This window comes from Lipotes vexillifer, unplaced genomic scaffold (genome assembly GCF_000442215.2).
Source record: "Lipotes vexillifer unplaced genomic scaffold, Lipotes_vexillifer_v1.1 scaffold428, whole genome shotgun sequence".
Lineage (NCBI taxonomy): Eukaryota > Metazoa > Chordata > Mammalia > Artiodactyla > Lipotidae > Lipotes > Lipotes vexillifer.
In genome coordinates, this window is record NW_006781879.1 from 154,426 (window position 1) to 177,361 (window position 22,936).

Genomic DNA, 22,936 nt, shown 5'->3' on the forward strand with positions numbered 1-22,936 from the left:
AAGTATAATAATAAATAAGTGAGGAGATAATGTTTATGGAAAGCTCTGATCACAGTACTCGACACGTAGTAAGAGCTCAGGAGAAGTTAGCTACTAAACGATTCTAAGAACTCGAGGTCTTCAAGGTATTATTTTCGTTCTGGCAACCAAAAGAATCGTTAAATGAAATCATTACTAAACCAAGTTGAACCTGAACGCGCACTTCCAGTAATTTGATCTCTCCGGGCCACCGTCCGCGAGCATGCGTAAAGAACGTGGCGGGACGTATGTGTCATGGCGAGCTCCATCTAAAGTCGCTGCAGTTACCGGAGAGTGGCGTGTAGGTTCTCTTACTTTTGGCTGGCTTGTTATTTCCTGACTGCTGGGTAAGGGTGGCGGGTGGATCAGTGTGGGGCAGAGTTTGGCCAGAGTTCGTTTTACGGCGGAGCCTTGTTTCCCCAGTTTTAGTCTTTCTCGGGAGGTTTGCTGGTTGGTTTCGCAGTTGAAAGGGAACTTACCAGCTGAGCTGGGGGAATTGGGAGGCAGGTAGCGCTGCCAGGAGTGAGGACGGGTCTTTGGCCTTAGGTGCTGCAGGGCTGTAAGGAGTATTTAAGGGAACTCGTTGCTTATTGTCAAATCTAACTTCATTCGTTTTGCCACTTTCTGCGTTAGTGAGTTTGTGGGACGGGTGCGTTAGTGAGTTTGTGGGACGGGACAAGGCTTTCACAGTTACCTAGCTTTCACAGAGCTGTATCTCAGAAATTTAAACTGAAGTTGGTCTGAAGATTAGGTGTCTTCATTTTTCACTTTTCCTTCTTGTTTACTGATAAAACCTCTTTCTGAATCTCGGGACGACACGTGTCTTTCGTGTGTCAGGTGATGTGGATACTTACTTCATTGCCATCTTTCTGTTTTGTAGTTCTCGGTATTACTTGAATCACGCAGACGTATTGTAGTGCTGGATAGTATTTATTAACTACGGCCAGACGCTGGATCTCAGTCATAGCAAATGTGGCAGATGTTAACACACCTGGCCTAATCAGAAAGAAATTGGGAGTAATATGGAACATCATTAACCCTGATGTATAAAGTAGACTTTTATGGAGTTTAATCCCTTTTAGGTAGTTTTAAAGAGTCCTTACTGTGGTCTTGTGAAGTTGTTGCGAGTTTGCTTTTTCTAATCAGTTTTCATTTTCCAGACTCATCTTTCAAGAAGATTTGAGACTAATTGCGAATAATCAAGGTACTCGTTTATTTTAAGCCTTTTATGTTGGAGTGACGTGTTACATATTATAACGTGCAGAAAGGTAGCCTAATTTTAATCTCTTATTGATTTTGCCACTATGATTATCCGGAAATGCCAAGATCTCCCTATCACTAAATCCAAGAAACGTTTTCATTCATTTTACTTAACTTTGCATTATCTGCATTGAGCAGCGCTGACCATGTCCACCTCTTTCACATGCTCGCTTCCTTTTCCTTTTGTGACCCACTGATTTTCTTCTTCTCTAGTGGTTTCTTCTTGATCTCCACTATAGGCTGGTTCTTTTCTGTATGGCAGATAAATATGGAGTTCCTTAAGGCTTGGTCCTGTCCTCTTTCCAGTTAGAAGAAATTCTGTTCTCGTTCTCTGGGTGAGCTAATGCACAACCTCATCAACATTCTTGTTCTCTGTCTTTTTTATTCTAGCCATCCTAGTGTGTGTGAAGTGGTGTCTCATTGTGGTTTTGATTTGCATTTTCTTGATAGCTAATGATGTTGACATCTCATCATGTTATTGGCCGTTTGTATATCTTCTTTGGAGAAATGTCTGTTCAAATCCTTTGCTCATATTTTTCGTTGGGTTATTTTTCTGTTGTTGAGTTGTAAGTGTTCTATATGTATTCTGATACCAGACCTTTATCAGACATTTGATTTGCAAATATTTTCTCCAGTTGTATGAGCTCTCTTTTCACTTTCTTGATGGTGTCCTTTGAAGCATGAAAGTCTTAAATGTGAAAGTCTTAAATGTAAGTCCAGTCTGTTTTTTCTTTTGTTGCTTATTTTTTTGGTGTCATAACTAAGAAACCAGTGCTTAATCTAATGTCATGAACATTTACACCTATCTTATCTTCTAAGAGTTTTATAGCATTAGTTCTTAAATTTAGGTCTGCAGTCAATTTGAGTTAATTCTTGTATGTGTTGTGAAGTAGGAATCCACCTTCATTCTTTGCATGTGGCGATCCAGTTGTCCCAGCACCATTTGTTGAAAACACTACCCTTTTCCCCATTGAATTTTCTTGGCACCCTTGTTGAAAATCAGCTGACCAGGTCATATATTTTTGACAAGCATTCTAGATGATTTTTATGAAAGAATAACTCTAGGACAGTGATTCTCAAACTTTAATGCACATCAAAATCACCTGGAGGGCTTGTTAAAGATTGCTGAGCTTTACTCAGAGTATCTGATTCAGTAGATTTTGAGTGGGACCCCAGACTTCTCATTTCTAACAAGTTCCCCAGTGACCCTAATTGTGCTGGTGTGGGAACCACACTGTGAAAACTACCGGTGTAGGACTTTGGTTCACAACTGTGGCAACACATATGAGAATTACTGGAAAGTTTTAAAAAATATTGACGTCCAGGCTCCGTTCTAGCAATTGATTCAACTAGCGCCGGGCTCAGTTGTCGGTAATTTTCCATAGCTCCTCAGCTGACTATAATGAACACTCAAGACTGAGAACCTTTGCTGTAGGAGAACAGTGGTTCTCAATCAGAGGTGTATAGTGGAATCACCTGGGCAGGTTTTCCCTTCCCATCCTTAAATTCCACTCTGGAGAATGGGGCCTGGGTATTTGCTATTCTAAAGGTCTCCTAATAAATCACCTCTGTAAGTAACCAGTACTCTATATTATTCTCTCTTCATCATTTTCAATATCTCCTTTTTTCACTTACTGTTTTTATTTCCTTGATTAAACTTGATTTCCTCTACCTTTGAGAAAAAACTTTATATGATCCTGTTGTTCCATTTAACTACTATCTTGTTTTCCTTTTATTCTCAAACTTTCATTATTATTCACTTATTTAATAATTTCTGAAGGCTAACAATTCCATTTACCAGTTCATTGGCAGTAAGAACTTAAGCTAATTAATAGTGATGAATGAGTTTGTTCAGGTGCTTATTATATGCAGCCAGGTTTAGGAACCTCTGCATTATATATTTGTCTCTTTTGTCTCCCTAGAGTGAATTTCTGGAAATGGAATTGCTGGGCAGAAGGATATATGTGTTAAAGTTTGATATGTATTGCCAGATTGCCCTTCAGAAAGGGTATGTCAGTTTTACCATGCTTTCTGCTAACAGTTGGGTGTTTGTCAGTCTTTGTTATCAGTGGAGTAGATGGAAAATAACTCCTTGTTTAAACACATGCCCTTAGTGTGTTTGAGCATTCTTTCCTATGCTTAACGGCTATTTACATTTCTTAAGTGTGTTGCCGGTTTTGCCTTTGCCCATTTTTTTCTGGATGTTTTTCTTTCTTAGGGTTGCCTTAGACTCTTGTATTATTTGTGCTTTGCCAATGAGGCAGAGCCATGTGGGGAGAGCTTGGTGTTGAGAGAGGGCCTAGGTTCTAATTTTTAGCTCTATCAGTGGACAAATCTTTTAGCTCCTCTGGACTTCAGTTCTGTAAAGTAAGAGGCTTAGCCGTGTTGCTTGCTTCCCTAACTCTGATATTGTATGTCTACTGCAGTGGACTCCTCTCATCTCTCTTCTTCCATACTGTTTCACTTCAGTGGATCCATAAGCAATTGTGTATGGGATGTAAATATTGTGTAATTAAAAAAAATTAATATATGTCATTCAATTTATAATCCTTCAGTAGTTCTTCAGTAACATTGAAAGGCACTACCTGGTCTTAGCCTTTCTCACTTTGTTATTTCATAGAGTCATAGTTTATAGAAAAAACTGTAGGGGTTAGGTATTTATTTCACCTTCCCACCTACTGTAAGAATTTCCTCCTATGTTATAGAAAGGCTAGCTAAATTCAGCTTAAGCAAGTGTTTATTTATCCATTCATTCAACAGATATTCTGCGCCTGCTGTGTGCTAGGTATTGTTACAGGTGTTGTAGATACAGTGGTGAAAAAGAGATGACACCCTTGTTCTTATGGCGCTTACAGTGTACTGAGAAAGACAGATGCACTTATATACCTACCTGGAGTCAGGTAGGTAAGTGTTATGAAGAAAAATGAAGTGTAAAGTGGGTTAGAGGCCGGTGAGAATGTGTGGGGTGCCTAATCAGTGTGTGCTTATTTTAGATAGGGTGATTAGGAAAAGGCCTCTCCAAGGTGTCATTTGAGTAGAGAAGTAGGCAGCAAGGCATACGAATATCTGGGGATGATATTCAAGGCAGAGGAACAGCAAGTGTGAAGGCCCTGAGTCAGAAGCTAGTTTGGCCTGCTTAGAGAATGTCTGAAAGATTATTACAGTTGGGGCAGAGTGGGAGGTAGCAGAGGGGGCATATTTTGTTAGACTGGGTAGTGTACAGTAAAAAGTATTTATTGAGAAGCTGCAGTGTGCTAGACAGTTCTAGGCACCACCTGGGATAAAGCAGTGAACAAAGCACCCAAAAGCCTTTACCTCCCCCTGCCCCCCACCTCCATCCCTCTGAGAGTATATATCCTAGTAGAAAGAGATAGTAACAAAATAATGAAGATATTTTCATGGAGGAAGAAATTTTCCTCTACCCTTCTAGGTTCTTCTGGCTGGTCTAAGAATTAAACTGACAGATTAACAGGAGGCTAATAAAACGAAAGTTTAATAACATGTATACATGGGAGAGACACAGGCAAACAGTAACTCTCCCAAGTGGTTGAAACCCTTGCTTTAAACCCTTCTGTCTTCAGCTAAAGACAAAAGAGGATCTTGGGGTAGTGGTTTGGGACCTCAGAGGGGAGGAAGGCAATTGCCATGCCATGGAAAAGCAAATGTTTGGTAACAGAGGAATTTTAACAAACAGACTTTGCTAGGTTCCTGCCTGTCTGCACACGTAGTTCATACTCTAGTTATCTGTGGTGATTACTCCCTTCCTGGAACAGGTGCTCTGTTTACATTCTTTTAGGTGTTTACGGGGAAGGTCAGAGTTTCTTCCTGAATCTTTTGGTCCTTGATTGTTTTCAGCTCAAAATAATCTGCGTGGCAAGCAGACATTTTGGGGTGGCAAGTTTGCTCCCCTGTAATATCTAAGCAGGTGGTGAACTGCTGTGGTAAGGAAACAAGGCGGGGAAGGCGGATAGGAGGTGTGTGTACGTGGTGAGGTGGGAGTTGCTCAGGAAGGCCTCACTGGTGACATTTGAACAAAGTCCCAAAGGACTTGAAGGCATTCCGGGCAAGACGAAGACCTTGAGATGAGTGTGTGCCTGGTGGGTGTGAACTAGCCAGGGTGCCGGTGTGGCTGAGCAGAGTGAGAGGGGAGAGCGGAAGGAAGTGGGGTCACAGAGGTAACAGGAAGCTGATTATCTCCTAGTAGAACTCTGTAGCAGTTTTTACTTTGGGGCTTTTTACTCTGAGATGGAATACCAAGGGAAGGTTTTGATCAGAAGCCTGAGAAGAATTTAGGTTTTAAAGGGATCCCTGGCTTACGTGCTGCAAGTGTCCTTTGGGAATTAAGGGTAGAAGCAGGGTTACTATTACAGTAACCCAGGCAAGAGCTGATGTTGGTTTGGACCAAGAATGTAACAGCGGGTATGGTCAGAAATAGATTCTGAATATATTTGGAAGGTCAAGCCAGCAGGCTTTTGTTGGTGGATTGGATTTAGGGTGAAGGAAAGAGAGGAGTCAGGGATGGATCCAGGAATTTTGGCCTGAGTGGGTGGAAGGTTGGGATTGCCTTTAAGCGAGATGGGGAAAGTTGTGGGAGGATCTGGTGTGATGTTGGTTGCAGGTGGGGTAAGGTGGGGAGAGGATCAAGAGTTTTGTTTTTGACCTTTTAATTCTGAAATAACTATTAGACATTCAAGCAGGGGTGTTGAATAGGCAGTTGGACATCTGAGCCTGAAGTTCAGGGGAGGACTGGGGCTGGTTATATAAGCATACAGTTGGTATTGCAAGGCCTTGGGACTGGATGAGATCACCTAGGGTGTGTCTGTAACTAGAGAAGAGAAGTCCTGTAACGGACCCCTGGGGGCATTCTGACGTTGAGAAGTTGGAGAGTTGAGGAGGAACCAGCAAAGGAGACTTGGGGAGTGGTTGACATGGTAGGACGAGAACTCAGAGTGTGGGATTCCAGGAGCCAGTGAAGATCGCTTTAGGAGGGAATGCATGGACCGTAGTGTCAGATGCTGCAGACCTGGTCAGGCGAGATGGCTGAGAATTGACCACCGTGTACACTGTTGTGTTTTGGTGGAGTGGTCGGGGTGAAAGTCCAGTTTAGTAGAGAATGGGAGGGGGAAATTGGAGACAGTTCTTGCAAGGAGTTTTCTTTCTTTTTTTTTTTTTTTTGCGGTATGTGGGCCTCTCACTGCTGTGGCCTCTCCCGTTGCGGAGCACAGGCTCCGGACGCGCAGGCTCAGTGGCCATGGCTCACGGGCCCAGCCGCTCCGCGGCATGTGGGATCCTCCCAGACCAGGGCACGAACACGTGTCCCCTGCACCAGCAGGCGGACTCTAAACCACCGCGCCACCAGGGAAGCCCAGGAGTTTTCTTTTAAAAGAGAGAAATGTGGTGGAGTTAGTAAGTAGAGGAAGTGGGGTCCGGATAAGGTTTTTGTTTTTCAAATGGGAGAAATAACAGTATGTTTATACCCAGATAGTAATGATTCAGTGAAGAGACAATTAGTGATGATGCAAGAAGAGGAAGCATGGCTGGCATTCTGTGCTGGAGCAGGTCAGAGTAGAGGGATTGTTCTAAGGGGGCTGGGCAGTTCATTCACTGTAACAGATTGATATGTGGGCAAAGACCCATTTCCTGGTAAGAGAATGAAGTCATCCATGTGTACAGAATGTGGGAGAGGATCTGAGGGTCGGCTTCATTCAGGCCTTCTGTTTTCAGTACCGTCTGCAGCCTCATGAAGAGGAGATCTGTGAGAAATTAATATTCAGAAAACTCCTAAGATCAGCGAGTTTAAGTTTCTTCACCGCAGCGCTTCCCAGTCTTTGCTCTACTAATGCATACTGGGAGCCTGTAAGACGCAGACTGTCCCAAATTTATTTGACCACAGAACTGTCTCTTCACTGATAGTCAATAAATAGAACGAATTTGGGAAAGACTAACCTAGTTCATTTCACCTTACCTATAGTTTGCTGAGTCGGCCAGGGCTCTCGTTTGCAAGAACAGAAGCCCCAACTCAAATGAATTTGAGCCACAGAGGGAATTTATTAGCTCACGTGACTGGGCAGGGCAGGGCTGCATCTGGCTGCAGGCATTGGTTGGACCCAGTTGCTCAAATAATGTCAGTATTGCTCGTTGTCTCTCCAGCTCTTAGAAGGCTTTCCTGCCTTGGATAGGTTTCTGCTTTGTGGCAGGCAAGATGGCCTCCAGTATCCTCAAGGTGACAGCCTCCTAACTTAGTCACTTCAGTGAAAGAGAAGCCAGCTCTCCTGTTAGCCCTGGCATAGAAGTTCTCGTGATGATTCTCATTGGCTCGGCTTGTCATGTCCAAACCTGAACCAATCATTGTGGCCCAGAGGATGAATTATTCTGGCACATGGTTCTCATGTGCCATGGTTGCATCTGGGGAAGGAGGAGGCCTGTGACTGACAGTCCTATCCTGACCACGTGGTATGGTATGGGTTTGATTGATTGCCATCTGGGTTATTTCTGATCTTTTGTTCTTCTAAGCAACGTAAAGCTAGCTGAGATTTGAACACAGATTTGTCTGATTTACAGGGCCTAGTTTGTCATACTTATAAAGAGTGCATTACAGCCAAGGGCACAAAATGAGCCTGGCTGGAAATACTCTGTTAATGGAACGATGGGAATCTGACAAATGAAAAGAAGGAAAATTCATCAGAAAGGCTCAAGACCAGAGGAGAGTGTAGGACCCTTAACAATGGTTTAGGCGACCCGGATGAAAAGTGGTCATTCTGGGTAATTAAGTAGGCCGTAGAGTCTTGCACAGCACGTGGGCTCAGGCTCATCTGCCGTGGAGTCTTTGAGCTGCTTTGAGTAAGGTAGCTTCTCTGTGTTTTAGATTACTCTTCATTTTTTTTATTTTATTTGGCTGTGCCACGTGGCTTATGAGATTTTAGTTCCCCGACCAGGGATGGAACCCAGGTCCTCGGCAGTGAGAGTGCGGAGTCCTAACCATTGGACAGCCAGGGAATTCCCTAGATTACTCTTTAAAGTGAATGTAACACCACCTCCTGGAGTTGTGTGAATGGTTAATGAGATGATGCTGTGAAGCCCTTGCTTCCTGTCTGGACGCAGTGTTAGTGGAGGTCTGCCAGTAAGTGTCCTCAAGTATCCACAGACCTCGTTTTCTTGTGCTTTGCAGACGTTGCCTTTTTTTGTTTTTGTTTTTACATATTGAAGCTTTGTGGCAACCTGGCATCCAGCATGTCTGTTGGTGCCATTTTTCCAACAGCATTTACTCTGTGTCTCTGTGCCACATTTTGGTAATTCTCGCAGTATTTCAAACTCTTTCATTATTGTTATATTTGTTATGGTGATCTGTAATCATTTATCTTTGTTACTCTTGTAATTGTTTTGGGGTGCCTTGAACTACGCCTGTATGAGATAGCGAACTTTATTGGTAAATGTGTGCTCCTACTTAAACCAACTGGCCCTTCCCCCATCTCTCCCCCTTTCCTTGTGCCTCCTTATTCCCTGAGACTCACCAATACTGAAATTAGGCCAGTTAATAACCTGGCAGTGGCCTCTAAGTGTCCAAGTGAAAGGAAGAATCGCATGTCTCTCAGTTTAAATAAACTAGAAGTGATTAAGCTTAATGAGGAAGCCGAGATAGACTGAAAGCTAGGCTTCTTGTGCCAGTTAGCCAAATTGTGAATGTAAAGGAAGAGTTCTTGAGGGATATTAAAGCAGATCCTCCAGTGAACACATGCATGATAAAGAAGCAAAACAGCCTTATTGCTGATACAGAGAAAGTTTGAGTGGTGTGGATAGAAGATCAAACCAGCTGCAACGTTCCCTTAAGCCAAAGCCTAATCCTGAGCAAGGCCCTAACTCTGTTCAATTCGGTGCAGGCTGATAGAGGTGAGGAAGCTACAGTAGAAAAGTTTGAAGCTAGCAGAGGTTGGTTCATGAGATTTAAGGAAAGAAGCCGTCTCCATACGTAAAAGTGCAAGATGAAGAAGGAAGTGCTGATGTAGAAGCTGCAGCAAGTTACCCAGCAGGTCTAGAAGATCTAGCTAAGATAATTGCAGTGGCTCAGTGCCTGGTTTCAGAACTTCAAAAGACAGACTGACTCTCTTGTCAGGGGCTAATACAGCTGATAATGATAAGTTGAAGCCAGTGCTCTTTACCATTCCGGAAATCCTAGGGCCCTTAAGAATTATACCTAAATCTTCCCTGCCTGTGCTCTATAAATGGAACAACAAAGCCTGGATGACAGCACATCTGTTTATGACATGGTTTACTGAATATTTTAAGCCCACTATTGAGACCTCCTGCCTAGAAAAAACATTCCTTTGAAAATATTAACTGCTCATTGACAGTACACCTGGTCACCCAAGAGCTCTGATGGAGATATACAAGGAGATTAATGTTTTTCATGCTGCTAACACAGCATCCATTCCGCAGCCCATGGGTCAAGTAGTAATTTTGACTTTCAAGTGTTATTATTGAAGAAATATATTTTATAAGGCTAAGCTGCTATAGATAGTGATTCCTCTGATGGATCTGGGCAAAGTAAATTGAAAAGCTTTTGGAAAGGATTCACCATTCTAGGTGCCATTGAGGACATTTGTGATTCATAGGAGGAGGTCAAAATTTCAACATTAACAGGAGTTTGGAACAAGTCAATTCCAACTTTCATGGATGACCTTGAGGGGTTCAAGGTTTCGTGGAGGAGATAACTGCGGATGTGGTGGAATTAGCAAGAGAACTAGCATTAGAAGTGGAGTATGAAAATGTGACTGAATTGCTGCAATCTCATGGTAAAACGTGGATGGATGAGGAGTTGCTTCTTATGGATGAGCAAGAAAGTGATCGCTTGAGATGGAATCTACTCCTGGTGAAGATGCTGTGAAGATTGTTGAAATGACAACAAAGGATTTAGAATATTACGTAAACTTAGTTAATAAAGCAGAGGCAAGGTTTGAGAGAATCGACTTTAATTTCGAAAGAAGCTCTACTGTGGGTAAAATGCTGTCAAACAGCATTGCATGCTTATAGAGAAACTGTTCATGAAAGGAAGAGTCAATTGATGAGGCAGACGTCACTGTTCTCTTATTTTAAGAAATTCCAAGAGCCACCCCGCTTCAGCAGCCACCACCCTGACCAATCAGTAGCCATCAACATGGAGGCAAGACCCTCCACCAGCAAAAAGATTATAATTCTCTGAAGGCTCAGATGGTGGTTAACTTTTTCTTAGCAACAAAGTATTTTAAAATTAAGGCATATACATAGTTTTTTTTTAGATATAATGCTATTTCACACTTACTAGACTACAGTATAGTGTAAACATAACTTTTATGTGCACTGGAAAATCAAAAAATTCATGGGACTCCCTTTATTATGACATTCGCTTTATTGTGGTGGTCTGGAGCTGAACCTGCATTTATCTTTGAGTTATGCCTGCACGTTTCATTTTTCAGGTAGCTTTTTTTCTTAAGTATTTTATTTTAACATAATTGTAGATTTACTTAGCTATAAAAATTATGTGGAGATGCTGTACACTTTACCCAGGTCTCCCCCAAAGGTAGCATCTTGCAAAGCTGTAATATGTACAGTATCACAACCTGGATATCGACATGATGTGGTCAGGATGCAGAACACTTCCATCACCACAAGGACTGCGCACACTGACCTTTATAGTCACATTCACTTTCCTCCCACTCCATCCTCTCCTTAATCACTGGCAACCTTCAATCTCAAGTATGTTATATAAATGTAATCATACAGTAGGTAACCTTTATATAACCATATTATATAAATGTAATCATACGGTAGGTAACCTTTTGCAATTGGCTCTATTCACTGAACATAATTCTCTGGAGATTCATCCAGGTTGTTACATGTGTCAATAGTTCATTCCTTTCTGTTGCTGAGTAGTATTCCATGGTATTGGATGTGCCTCAGTTTACTTAACCATTCAACCATTGAAGGGCATCTGGGTTGTTTTCAGGTTTTAGCTCTTACAAAGAAAGCTGCTGTAAATATTTATTTTAGGTTTTTGTGTGACTGTCTTAATATTTCTCCTGGATAAACACTTAGAAGTACAGTTGCTGGGTTGCATTGTAGCTGCATGATTAGTTTAAGAAAATGCCAAACTGTTTTCCAGAGCAGCTGTACCATTTTATATTCCCACCAGGACTGTATGAGTGATCCAGTTTCTCTACATCCTTGCCAGCATTTAGTGTTGTCACTGTTTTTTATTTTAGTGATAGCTATGTAGTGATATCTCATTGTGGTTTTAGTTTATATTTCTCTGATGGCTAGTAATATTGAATCTCTTTTCATGTGCTTATTTTTCCCTCTGGATATCCTCTTAGGTGAAATATCTCTTTGTCTATTTTCTAACTGCATTTTTTTTCTTTTTCCTTTTTTTTTACTATTCTCTTTTGAGTTCTATATACTAGTCCTTTGTCAGATATGTAGTTTGCAAGTATTTCTTTCTCAGTCTACAGCTTGACATCTTATCTCTCAAAAGGGTCTTTTGCAGAGTAAAAGTCTTTAATTTTGGTGATGTCTGGGCTTGTTAATTTTTCTTTTTATGGATGGTGCTTTTGGTGTCAAGTCTAAAAACAATTCACTTAGTTCTAGATCCAGAAGACTTTCTCTTACGATTTTTTTCTATAAGTTTATAGTTTTACATTTTAGTCCAGGATCTATTTGAATTAAGTTTTGTATAAGGTGTGAGACTTAGGTGGTTGTTCATTTATTTGTCTATAAATGTCCAGTTGCTCGAGCAGAAATTATTGAAAAAGCTATCTTTCCTCCACTGAATTGTGTTTTCAGTTTTGTGTTTTTTTTTGGTGTTTGTGTGGAGTGGAATGGTTATTGTCTAAAAGTTTTCTGTCTTGTTAGGCTGCCACTTTTCTGGTTCTTTGGCAACAGAACAGGCTTTTGTTTTGTTGAGGGCTTTTATTGTCTGCACCTGTTGGCATTTTTGGGTTGCTGGCTTCTTCAGCTCCAAGTCTGGGATATAGGAGGCAAAACAAAACCCAAGGAGCTCACCATGGTGGTGTAACTTGGGTTGCAAGGTCCCTAGCCGGTCTGCCTTCTCTCCATCCTTCAAAGTGTTCTTATGTTTATTTTACATATATGTCTGGAGTTCTAGTTGTACTTAGTGGGAGGGATAGGGAAAATATGTTTATTTCATCTTCCTGGAAGCAGTGTCAACATTTTTTTTTCTTCTCTCTTTTTTTTTTTTTTTTTTTTTTTTTGCGGTACGTGGGCCTCTCACTGTTGTGGCCTCTCCCGTTGCGGAGCGCAGGCTCTGGACGCACAGGCTCAGCGGCCATGGCTCACGGGCTCGACCGCTCCACGGCATATGGGATCTTCCCGGACCGGGGCACGAACCCGTGTCCCCTGCATTGGCAGGCGGACTCTCAACCACTGTGCCACCAGGGAAGCCCTTCTTTTCTTAATTATAAAAATTTTGAACATTCAGGAAAGTAGAATTGGATAATAAACACCAACAATGTCTATTTCCTAGATTTAAGAGTTGTAAATGTTTCCCCATGTCTTAATGTATTTTTTATTGTTTTAAAATAAATTATAGATGTAATATTTACCTCCACATATTCAGTATGCATCTCTAAAAAATAAGATTTTAAACATAAAGACAATACTTTATATCTAATGAATTTTAGCAATATCCAAATACTGTCTAATACCCAGTTCATATTCTGATTTCCCTAATTGTTCCCAAAATGTCTTACAGTTGTTTGGACAAAGTAAGACCTGATCAAGAGCATGAAGTGTGTTCATATTATCTTCTAAGTATCCTTCAATCTTGAACAGTTCCTTTCCTGCTTTTTTCTCCATGACACTGATTTGTTGAAGAAATAGTTCCAGTTGAACCCTGGAATGTCCCACTATCAATAAGATTTATCTGGTGTTTCTTTTACTGTATCTCCTGTATTTTCTGTAAACTTGAAGTTAAAATCTACAGGCTTTATTAGATTCAAGTTTGGCGAGAATATTTCACGGGTGATGTTATGTTAAACAGATTTTCTGAGGGACTCATATGCTTGAATCATTTATAACTTTTTTATGTGATAGAGAAGATGCCTTCTGCATCCTGTGATACACTCCTGGATGACATAGAAGATATTGTGTCACAAGAAGATTCAAAGCCCCAAGATAGGCATTTTGCGAGAAAGCACGTTGTTCCAAAGGTGCGAAGGCGAAATACCCAAAAACATTTGCAAGACGAAAACAGTCCACCAAGTGATAGGTAAGCTTTTCTTTTCTTTTGAAATTATATTCAGTATCATACCAGGGGAGAGGCTGGCACTACTGTATATGATATATACATAATGTTTCTTTTAAAAAAAACTTTGAAATTTTGAGAGGAAATATGTAGTGTTTTTTTGTTTTGTTTTGTTTTTAATTTGAATGGTTTTAAATTTAGCAAAGTCATTGACTAAAGAAGAAAAAGATGTCAAATTGCATGTTTCTTAAAGGCAGGGCCTAGGGCAGTATTTGGCACAAAGATAGCTCCCCCCCTGCACCCTCCCCTGGCTGGATCTCTTTGCTGTTACAGTAGTTGGTGTGTAATTGTTACTCCCACATTAAAAATTTTATTGGAATTTGTGATTCTTATGAGATAGTGGTGGTTTGGGCATTTGGTTTTTCTTAGCAAATTTACAAATACTTGTGGATCATCTAAAGGCATTGGGCACAAATTATTGTGCTGTTTACACTGTTATATTAGGTCTCTAGTGAAATTCTAATACAACGTAGCCAGAAAGGAATATGCAGTTATATAGTTTTAATATGATTATATTTGTTTACCTAGTAAATTGTTGAGAGTTTTAATACACTTGATTATTTTGTTTGGAACAGATTCATAAGATGTATGAATTTATAATTTGCTTATATTTTAATGAATAAAGTTTATTAAGTTTGTCCTAAACATATTGTTAAGGTAATATCTATTTAATTATTATTTATTAGGGCAATCCAAGTGGAAAGTCCTTTTATTTCCTTTGTAAAAATATTACATTTTTCAGAACTCTATTTTTATATATGGAATGCTTTGAATAGTGCTGTAGAGTGACAGATTTTCATTTTGATTCAGTTATTTATACCTGTAAGTTATAAAATAAAGATTGTAACTAGTATATAGTAGTCTTTAGATGTAATTAACTTTATTTGCCATTGCTGCTAGAACCATTTTCTGTGCTATTGTTATTTGTTTGTACCTTTCCAGGAGTTGAACTTAGTGGTAATATTTAGTAGTATTGAATTTAAAATACAACTCAGAGAAAAGATATTTTTTGTATAGAGTCTTAACTTAGAATTCTGTGCTGTTATTTTATCTTGTATTTAGATTTTTGATGTAACAGCAGATTATGTATTAAGTTGGTGCATTTAATCAGTAGCCTGTGAATGGATTGCAGTGAGTGAGTATTTTTGCATAATGGGCCCAGAAATTACCTAGTGCTTTTTATTTAAAAAAATCCCTTAATGAGACTTTTTTTTTTAAATTCATTAACAGCACTATTCCAGGCATACAGAAAATTTGGATACGGACTTGGGGTTGTTCTCATAATAATTCAGATGGAGAATATATGGCTGGACAACTAGCTGCTTATGGATATAAAATTACAGGTAATGAGATCTGTAATGTATTTTATTGATTAAATTTTTCAGAGATAAGTTTTTCAGAGATATCTTTTCTAACTTCAGCAACTAAAGGACATTTTAGCATAATTTGATGATTTTAAGGGAAAACAAAATGATACCTAATATATGTTGTCTAGATAACTACAGTTGACCCTTGAACAACACAGCTTTGAGCTGTGTGGGTCCACTTATTCGGGGACCTTTTTCAATACATACACTGTTATGTTTACAATCCGTGGTTGGTTGAATCCTAGGATGTGGAACCCTCGCATATGGAGGGCTGGCTATGGCACTTGAGGATATGCGGATTTTGGTCTCTGCCGCAGGTCCTGGAACCAATCCCCTGCACATACTTAGGGATGACTCTGTGTGTGTGTGTGTATAATATTAAAAAAATTTTATTTTGAAATAAGTTTGCACTTACAGGAAAGTAGTAAAATTGAGAGTTTGTATATGTCCTTTATCCAGGTTCCCCTAATCTTAATATCTAACATAATTGTAGAATAATTAATAAATTGGGAAATCAGTGTTAGCACAATACTATTATCTAAACTACAAATCTTGTTTGAATTTTGTCAGGTTTCCTATTTATGTCCTTTTTATGTTCCAGGGTCCAATCTAGGATCTCACCTTATGTTGATTTGTAATGTCTCCTTAGTCTCCTCCAATCTGTGACAGTTGCTCCGTTTTTTCTCATCTTTTATGACTTTGACACTTCTGAAAGAAAATCGATTATTTTGGACTTTTTAGAATGTCCCTCACCTTGGGTTTGTCTGATAGAGTAAGGTAATTATGATTACCTTAGATTAGAGTAAGGTAATTATGCATTTTTGGCAAGAAGAGCACAGAAGTGATATTATATCCTTCTCAGTGCGTCACATCGGGCAGGGAGCTTCATGATGTTAGTACACTACCCCTTGTCTGTCAGATTTCTCCACAGTAAAGTTACTGTTTTTCTCATTGTAACTAATAAATATCCTGTGTCTCCTCAACCTCTTGCCTAGTAATTTTAGTATTCGATAATTTTAGTATCTGTTGGTGGATCTTGTCTCCAAGTTATTACTGTGATATTTGCCTAGTGGTGATTTTCTATTTTCTTCTTTTCTTCCACATTTATTAATCAGAGTCTTCTGTAAGGAAGGGCTGTCCTTTCCTCCCCATTTTATTTGTTGATATCAGTATGAATTCATGGATATTTATTTTATTCTATAGGTTATAGTTCAGAGCTATCATTATTTATTTATTTATTTTTATTTATTTATTATTTTTTTTGCGATACGCGGGCCTCTCACTGTTGTGGCCTCTCCCGTTGCGGAGCACAGGCCCCGGACGTGCAGGCTTAGCGGCCATGGCTCCCGGGCCCAGCTGCTCCGCGGCACGTGGGATCTTCCCGGACCGGGGCACGAACCCATGTCCCCTGCATCGGCAGGCGGACTCTCACCCACTGTGCCAACAGGGAAGCCCTATTTATTTTGTTTCTTGTATTGTTCCAACTTTGGCCATAGGACCTTGTTTAGACTGGCTCCTGTGTCCTTCAAACATGCCCCCATTCCTTTTTGAGCACTTCCTTATTTTCTGGCACCACAAGATATTCTAGTGTTGTATTTTCCCTTCCCCAGCCTTGGAAGCAACCACTTTTCCAAGGAATCCTGACCCCTTTCATTAGGAGAATAGTGTTTAGAACCAGACCAGAGATCTGGGCACTAGTTGTGCTTATTGCTACTGTGAAGTATCAGTGCTTCGAGGTTCTCTCAGTGGACAGAGTTAGGAAACATATATGTATATGAACCGGCACATACATCTGTATCTGTTTCTGTTGTATGTACATTAAATGGGAACATAATTTGAATGCTTTGTGAGAGGCAGTGAATGGCCCAGTGCTTTATATGTGTTATCATGCTTAGTCCCTGTGATAAAAGGACATATTAGCATCCATTCATATAGGTGAGAATGGAGAGGTGGTTTCTTACTTTAAATCCCATGGGCGGGAAAGTCTGTTGCTCCAAAACATTGCTCTTGACCGCTAGTCTATATCACATAGCACATTGCCTTTGCATGTGTAGTTGGCCCGTCCTAGCTTCAAGATGGATGTGAGGAGAAGGGCAGATTGGAAAGTTATTCCTTTTATAGCATTGTTTCCTTCAATAAGTAAATAATTGTATGTCATTAACTCTGTTTTTGATAACTCATTCTTTTTTATTATTTATTTATTTTTGGCTGTGTGGGTCTTCGTTTCTGTGTGAGGGCTTTCTCTAGTTGCAGCGAGCGGGGGCCACTCCTCATCGCGGTGCGCGGGCCTCTCACTATTGCGGCCTCTCTTGTTGGGGAGCACAGGCTCCAGACGCGCAGGCTCAGTAGTTGTGGCTCACGGGCCTACTTGCTCCGTGGCATGTGGGATCTTCCCAGACCAGGGCTCGAACCCGTGTCCCCTGCATTGGCAGGCAGATTCTCAACCGCTGCGCCACCAGGGAAGCCCCTTAAAAATTTATTTATTTATTTATTTAGGGTTGCATTGGGGTGTCGTTGCTGCGTTCGGGCTTTCTCTAGTTGAGGTGAGCAGGGGGGCTGCTCTTCCTTGCTGTGCGCAGGCTTCTTATTTCGGTGGCTTCTTTCGTTGTGGAGCATGGGCTCTAGGCGCGCGGGCTTCAGTAGTTGTGGCACGTGGGCTCAGTAGTTGTGGTTCGTGGGCTCTAGAGCACCGGCTCAGTAGTTGTGGTGCACAGGCTTAGTTGCTCCATGGCATGTGGGATCTTCCTGGACCAGGGCTCGAACCCGTGTCCCATGCATTAGCAGGCGGATTCTTAACCACTGCGCCACCAGGGAAGTCCTGATAACTCATTCTTTAGACAGCAAAATCAGTCTTAAAACAGGTAAAAACACTCAGTCTGCTTTTAGAATTACTTCTCTGTGTTCATTAGTAATTTTTGTATAATTTAGCCTGTACTTACCTTAATACATTCTGATGGTGCAGTTTGAAAATTAAGAAAATAGCCTTTAAGATAACTTCCTAAATATTAAAAAAATTCAGAGCTTGACTTATCCTAGGTGATATTTAATATCTAACACATGTTAATTCATTTTAGCCTATTAGCAGGTTTTTAGTCTTATAACAGTACTCTTCTATGTAAAATAAGTCTTGATGTGTTTATACAAGAATATTAAACTTTGTTATGCAAACTGAATTTTCATTTCTTATTTGGGAATAGTAAAAAGGGAAATTGGTTCCTTAATCACTTGAATGTGAAATTTATTTTTCTTGTTAATGTAGTTTATTTCTTTTATATGCCTGTATTACTTATATGTATTTGTATTAATTTTACATACTGTGATTTTACCCACTTCAGAAATTTAGCAGTTTTAATTCTAGTCTGGCTTGCATGCAGTAGACTATAGGACCACTTTCTTACTTGTCTAGATGCCATAGGCCCAGAAAATATAAACATTAGCTTCCTTAAAATATTTAATAAGGAAATCTCTACAGGTCTTTCGTTTAGGTTAGATATATGAATGATTTCTGGATACCTATGCCAGTGGTCTCTTTTGTTATTGTGGAATAATGGGAATTTATAAAAATTATTATTGCTTAATAGTTCATAATATTTCATTAACCACATGTAGACCAAAAATATTTTCGTTTAACTCTGTAATTGATAAGAATGAGATATATAATAGATTATGTATAATGTACACAGAGGTTACTGAAAACAGTATACAGAGAAATTCAGAAATCTCAGTTACCAATGGTAGATATTTTTACTATTTGGGGAAGAAAGAGAGATTAGGTATATACTTGAAATTGCTACTTTTCTAACTGTGTCAATCTAGGAATATAATTACTCCATAGTAAGACCTCACAGAGACTTACTCAGAGAAGTAAATGCTTGTTTGTTGCCTCTTTCAAATCCTTTTTATTTTGAGGAAAAGGGTGGTTTATAACTTATAAGGTAATGCCTGCTTGTTTCTCATTTCAAAGAATGAAACCTGCTGAGGAAAAATGATGTCATTCTCTAAAACTCAGATACCTGTTTGCATGATAGAATTAAATTAGTATTATGGAAAGCAGTTAAACTGTCCTGGTAGGTACAGTGGCCTTTTACAGAAGTATGATTTGAACACAAACATTTCATGAGTGTGTTCTTCAAGTGAGCAATTTTTATAGACTAACCCCCTCCCCCTCAAATAATGCTGCCTTGCTTATTGTTTTTGGATTATTTCTTTTGGAATGTTGGTAAATTATTTTCATTGTCCTCATTGGTGGCAGATCTTTATATCTTGAGAATATATTTAGTGTTTGAATGGTCACAGGTCGTTTGAGGCCAAATCTGATGAACAAGTATTGTGGTATGATACTCATATGTTGGGACTCTTCATTACTGTGACATAAAATAGGATACATGCTGATTTTTCTGATCTCTACGTTCTAGTTTTCTTTTTCTTCTTTAAATAGAGCATGGAAACATTTAGTGTTTTTTTTTTTTTTTTTATCTCGTCTTTGCATCTCAACAGGAATCTCCTCTTGTGATAGGAAGCACAAAACTGTGTTTCAACCATCAGCCTACTAAGTGGCACTAGTTTTGATTCTGTACTAAATTGTGTGTTATCCATACAAATTAAGTAGTGTTAATTTTGTTCTTGTTTAAATCCTGAGCAATGTTTTCCTTATGTTTGAGAGTGAACTTGCATGGTTCATTAGATTCTTCACCTTTTACAGAGATAAAGAGAAAATCTAGTTCACTCTTGTGAATTCTAAAATACTTTGGCTCCAGGTCTTGACTTTTTTAGCTTAGTATTATGTCAAAGTTAATGCCCAGTCATAGTTAATAACTTGCATGATAATCAAATTATTTTGATAAAAGTTTTAAGCTCAATTTTCTCACTGGTAGATGCGGGAAAACTTCATCTTTTTTTATCGTCTTTCTCTGGGAACTTTCGGTCATTTTGCATCCTGTTCCACTTTTGGCCTGACCTTTTCAGGTCACTTAAACTTCTTGTTTGCATTTCTTGTAGCATGTAAGTGGTAATATTTCAACTCACATTAGTTGCAGTAATTTTTGTGAATAAATGCTCTGGAGTGCTCAGTTGTATTAAGATGACCAGTCTTTTCAAAATTGCTGGCATTCTGATACTGAACAACTTAAAAATATTTTTTAGTTTTAATATTTTACAATTTTTTTTCTAGGCCTTACTAATATTTTATACGGTCAGTGTTTAATTCAACACATCCACATATTTGTCACTGTCTTTACTCTTCATTCCATCTTGCACCTCAGACCTTTATCTGGAATCTTTCTGCCTAAAGTACACCCTTCAAAATATTTTAGAATTTTTATGAGTGACAAATTTACAGAGACTAACAGATTTTCATAAACTTCACTTTTGCTTAATTGCTAATGATACATATTGCCCTTTGAGATTTTGTAAAACTTATTTTTGTTAATTCATTTAGAAATAGCCTGTGTTTAAACTTTATTTTTTAAGAAAACGGGCAGATGAGTAATTACCATGAAAGCTTCACTTAAAAATCTATTTTTTTGCATTGTTGTCCCTGATTTTGAGGAAGAAACCTTTTTTTCAGATGTTGACACTGGAACATGTAAAATAATGTTGGCTCTTTTTTTGGCTGTTAAAATTCTAGTTGGTTTGGATTAAAGACATGATGTATTTTTAGCTCTTGGACAGTAGATGGCAGTATTACATTACATGATAACTGCATCTATGCCATTAATATGAAAAGTGAATTTTGTGTTACAAAGCCTTCTAATAAAATTATTAGAAGTCATTAAATTAGTTAACACTTTATTTTATTCTGATTATTGCTCTTTAAACTTTTTAGTAGTACTTGTACAAGAGTCAGACAAATTGACCTTTTCAGAGGCAGCTTGACCTGGCTCAGATACCCGCCCACCACACACACGTATGCTGGAGACCGCGTGTGAAATAGTTTGCTCATTGCTTGCTGCTTGACATCGTCGTTGCTCTGTTGCCCTGACTGTGCTTGTTCTAGAATGCGGTCATTGTCCTTTTGCCCAGAAGAGCATATGCTAAAGTGGGAGTTTTTGAATCTGAGGATAAACATTTGATACCTTTACCATTACATTGCTTTCACACGTAAATAAAAGCTAACCTTCACATAAGGTGCATCTTGAGTAATCCCCAAATCTATGAACATATATTAAGGTTAAAGAGGTTTCACATTAAAGGAGAATGGAGTAAATTATAGCACTTTAAAATTTCCCACTCATTCCCACTTTACCAGCATCAAACACATGTTTGATGGTTAATTCAAGATGATTTGAATGTCCAGGCATCTGCAGAGACTTTCCTTTTGGTTATTCCTTCATTGTAGCTTGGTGATTCTCAAATTTAACAGTTTCTAAGAATTCTTGTACTGTGTTATATACACAAATTCGTGTATGTCACATATATGGGTGATTTAAGGGCTTTTTGTGTATGCGTGTGTGTTGTGACTGTACCTCTGATCACCTAATCTGATCATTAGCTGTAACTGCTTGTACAGCTGTATCTCCACTTGCACTGCCGCCATTCAGCTTACTTCCTCTGCTTAGAGACGGAGAGGGTGGTACCTCAGCTACTTCCTGTCTTAGGGTAATTTATCTTCTTTTTACATGTTCTCTCCCATGGTGTGTGAGTTCCTTCTGTCTTAATCATCTGTACCTTTGGCATCTCAGAGACACTGTTGCTTAGTGATTAAGAGCAGACGTAGCCAGCTGTTAATATTGAGCCAGACTGTAAAGCCAGCTACTGCCATGTATTAGCTTTATGACTTTGGGCAAATGACAATACCTCTGTGCTTCAGTATCCTTATTTATTTAATGAAGATGACTACAGCAGTCCTTTCTAAAGATTAAATATTACTGTGTACAAACGTGTTCCATGTGTGTCTGGTATTACCATCTTCATCATCAAACTCAGTACCTGTCACACAATAGGAATTCAGGTGTTTTTTTGTGTGCGCCTTAGTGAACAAGTAAAAACAGTATTTTGACTATAATGTGTTGAAGTAGTTTTATTCTTTCTTCATAGAAGAATACAAGTTAAAGTACACGCTAAAGTTTAAGTAAATGTGGTATGTGTGTGTGAGTCCCTTGAGTTTTTCAGTAGAATCCTATTTAGTGGCTGTCAAGTCCAGTCTTCTTGGTCCTGACATGTCTCAGATAAGATCCTCGTACTATCGCTTTACCTGACATGGACACTACAAATTATATTGAATCAGAAATCTAATTTAATCCATTCTTATTAAATTGGAAGCAGTAATTGCTTTCAATTTAATGGGATTGAATTCAGTATTAGAAATTTTGATGTTCCTTCAAACATAATAAAGTTCTGTTATATATATATTTCCATGTATTTGTGTGTATGCCTGTGCCTTTGCAGAGAGAGAAGTGATCTTGGAGCATTGCTTGTATTCAGATGAGTTATTTGCAGTGATTGGTAAGGGGGCATAGTACAGGGTGGCAACGAGAGTGGCACTTCCTCCTTCTTTTTTCCCTTTCTGCCCAGGGAGAAAAGCAGAGAGAATTAAAACTAAGGGCTTTCAAAGTGGGATTTTCATCCATTCAGAAATAGGGGAGGGAAATCAAGAGTCTCTAGAGAAGATCCAGAATGTTGGTTACTCTTGAGGGGTGCGCATCCAGCGCTCCCAGTGATGAAAAAAGAGCTGTGGGGTGAAAGGGAATCCTTTAAAAATGTATGCTTAGCATGTTTATATTCAGTCTTTCCCACTGAATCATTTTTAGGAATGGCTAGGTTTACCAATTTTTATGTCTTATACTGTGCTTTTTCTTAAATATGTTATGAACAAGAGGTGAGGCTAATTAATGAACATTTCTGAGTCAATGTCTAATTATTGCGTTTGGTCGTGGAGTTCTGTTTCACAGAAGATGTAGTACTTCTGGCCCATCCCTCTGGCTTGCTCTTTGCTTTTACTCTTTCAGTGTTGTCCGTAACCATTTTAGCTACCATCTTATCAGCTGTTGTCTTCTTTCTT

General features: G+C 39.2%; 1 protein-coding gene across 1 annotated transcript in view; it reads left to right on the plus strand.

Annotated features, from left to right (window-relative positions):
* Positions 1-243: 243 nt before the first annotated feature.
* CDKAL1 (CDKAL1 threonylcarbamoyladenosine tRNA methylthiotransferase) overlaps positions 244-22,936 on the plus strand; it is a 667,990-nt gene continuing 645,297 nt past the window's right edge. Inside the window, exons 1-4 of the mRNA XM_007454853.1 lie at positions 244-319; positions 1,179-1,222; positions 13,360-13,534; positions 14,801-14,913. Coding sequence (XP_007454915.1) covers positions 267-319; positions 1,179-1,222; positions 13,360-13,534; positions 14,801-14,913 — 385 coding nt within the window. The 5' untranslated portion in view covers positions 244-266. The remainder of the gene's footprint in view (positions 320-1,178; positions 1,223-13,359; positions 13,535-14,800; positions 14,914-22,936) is intronic.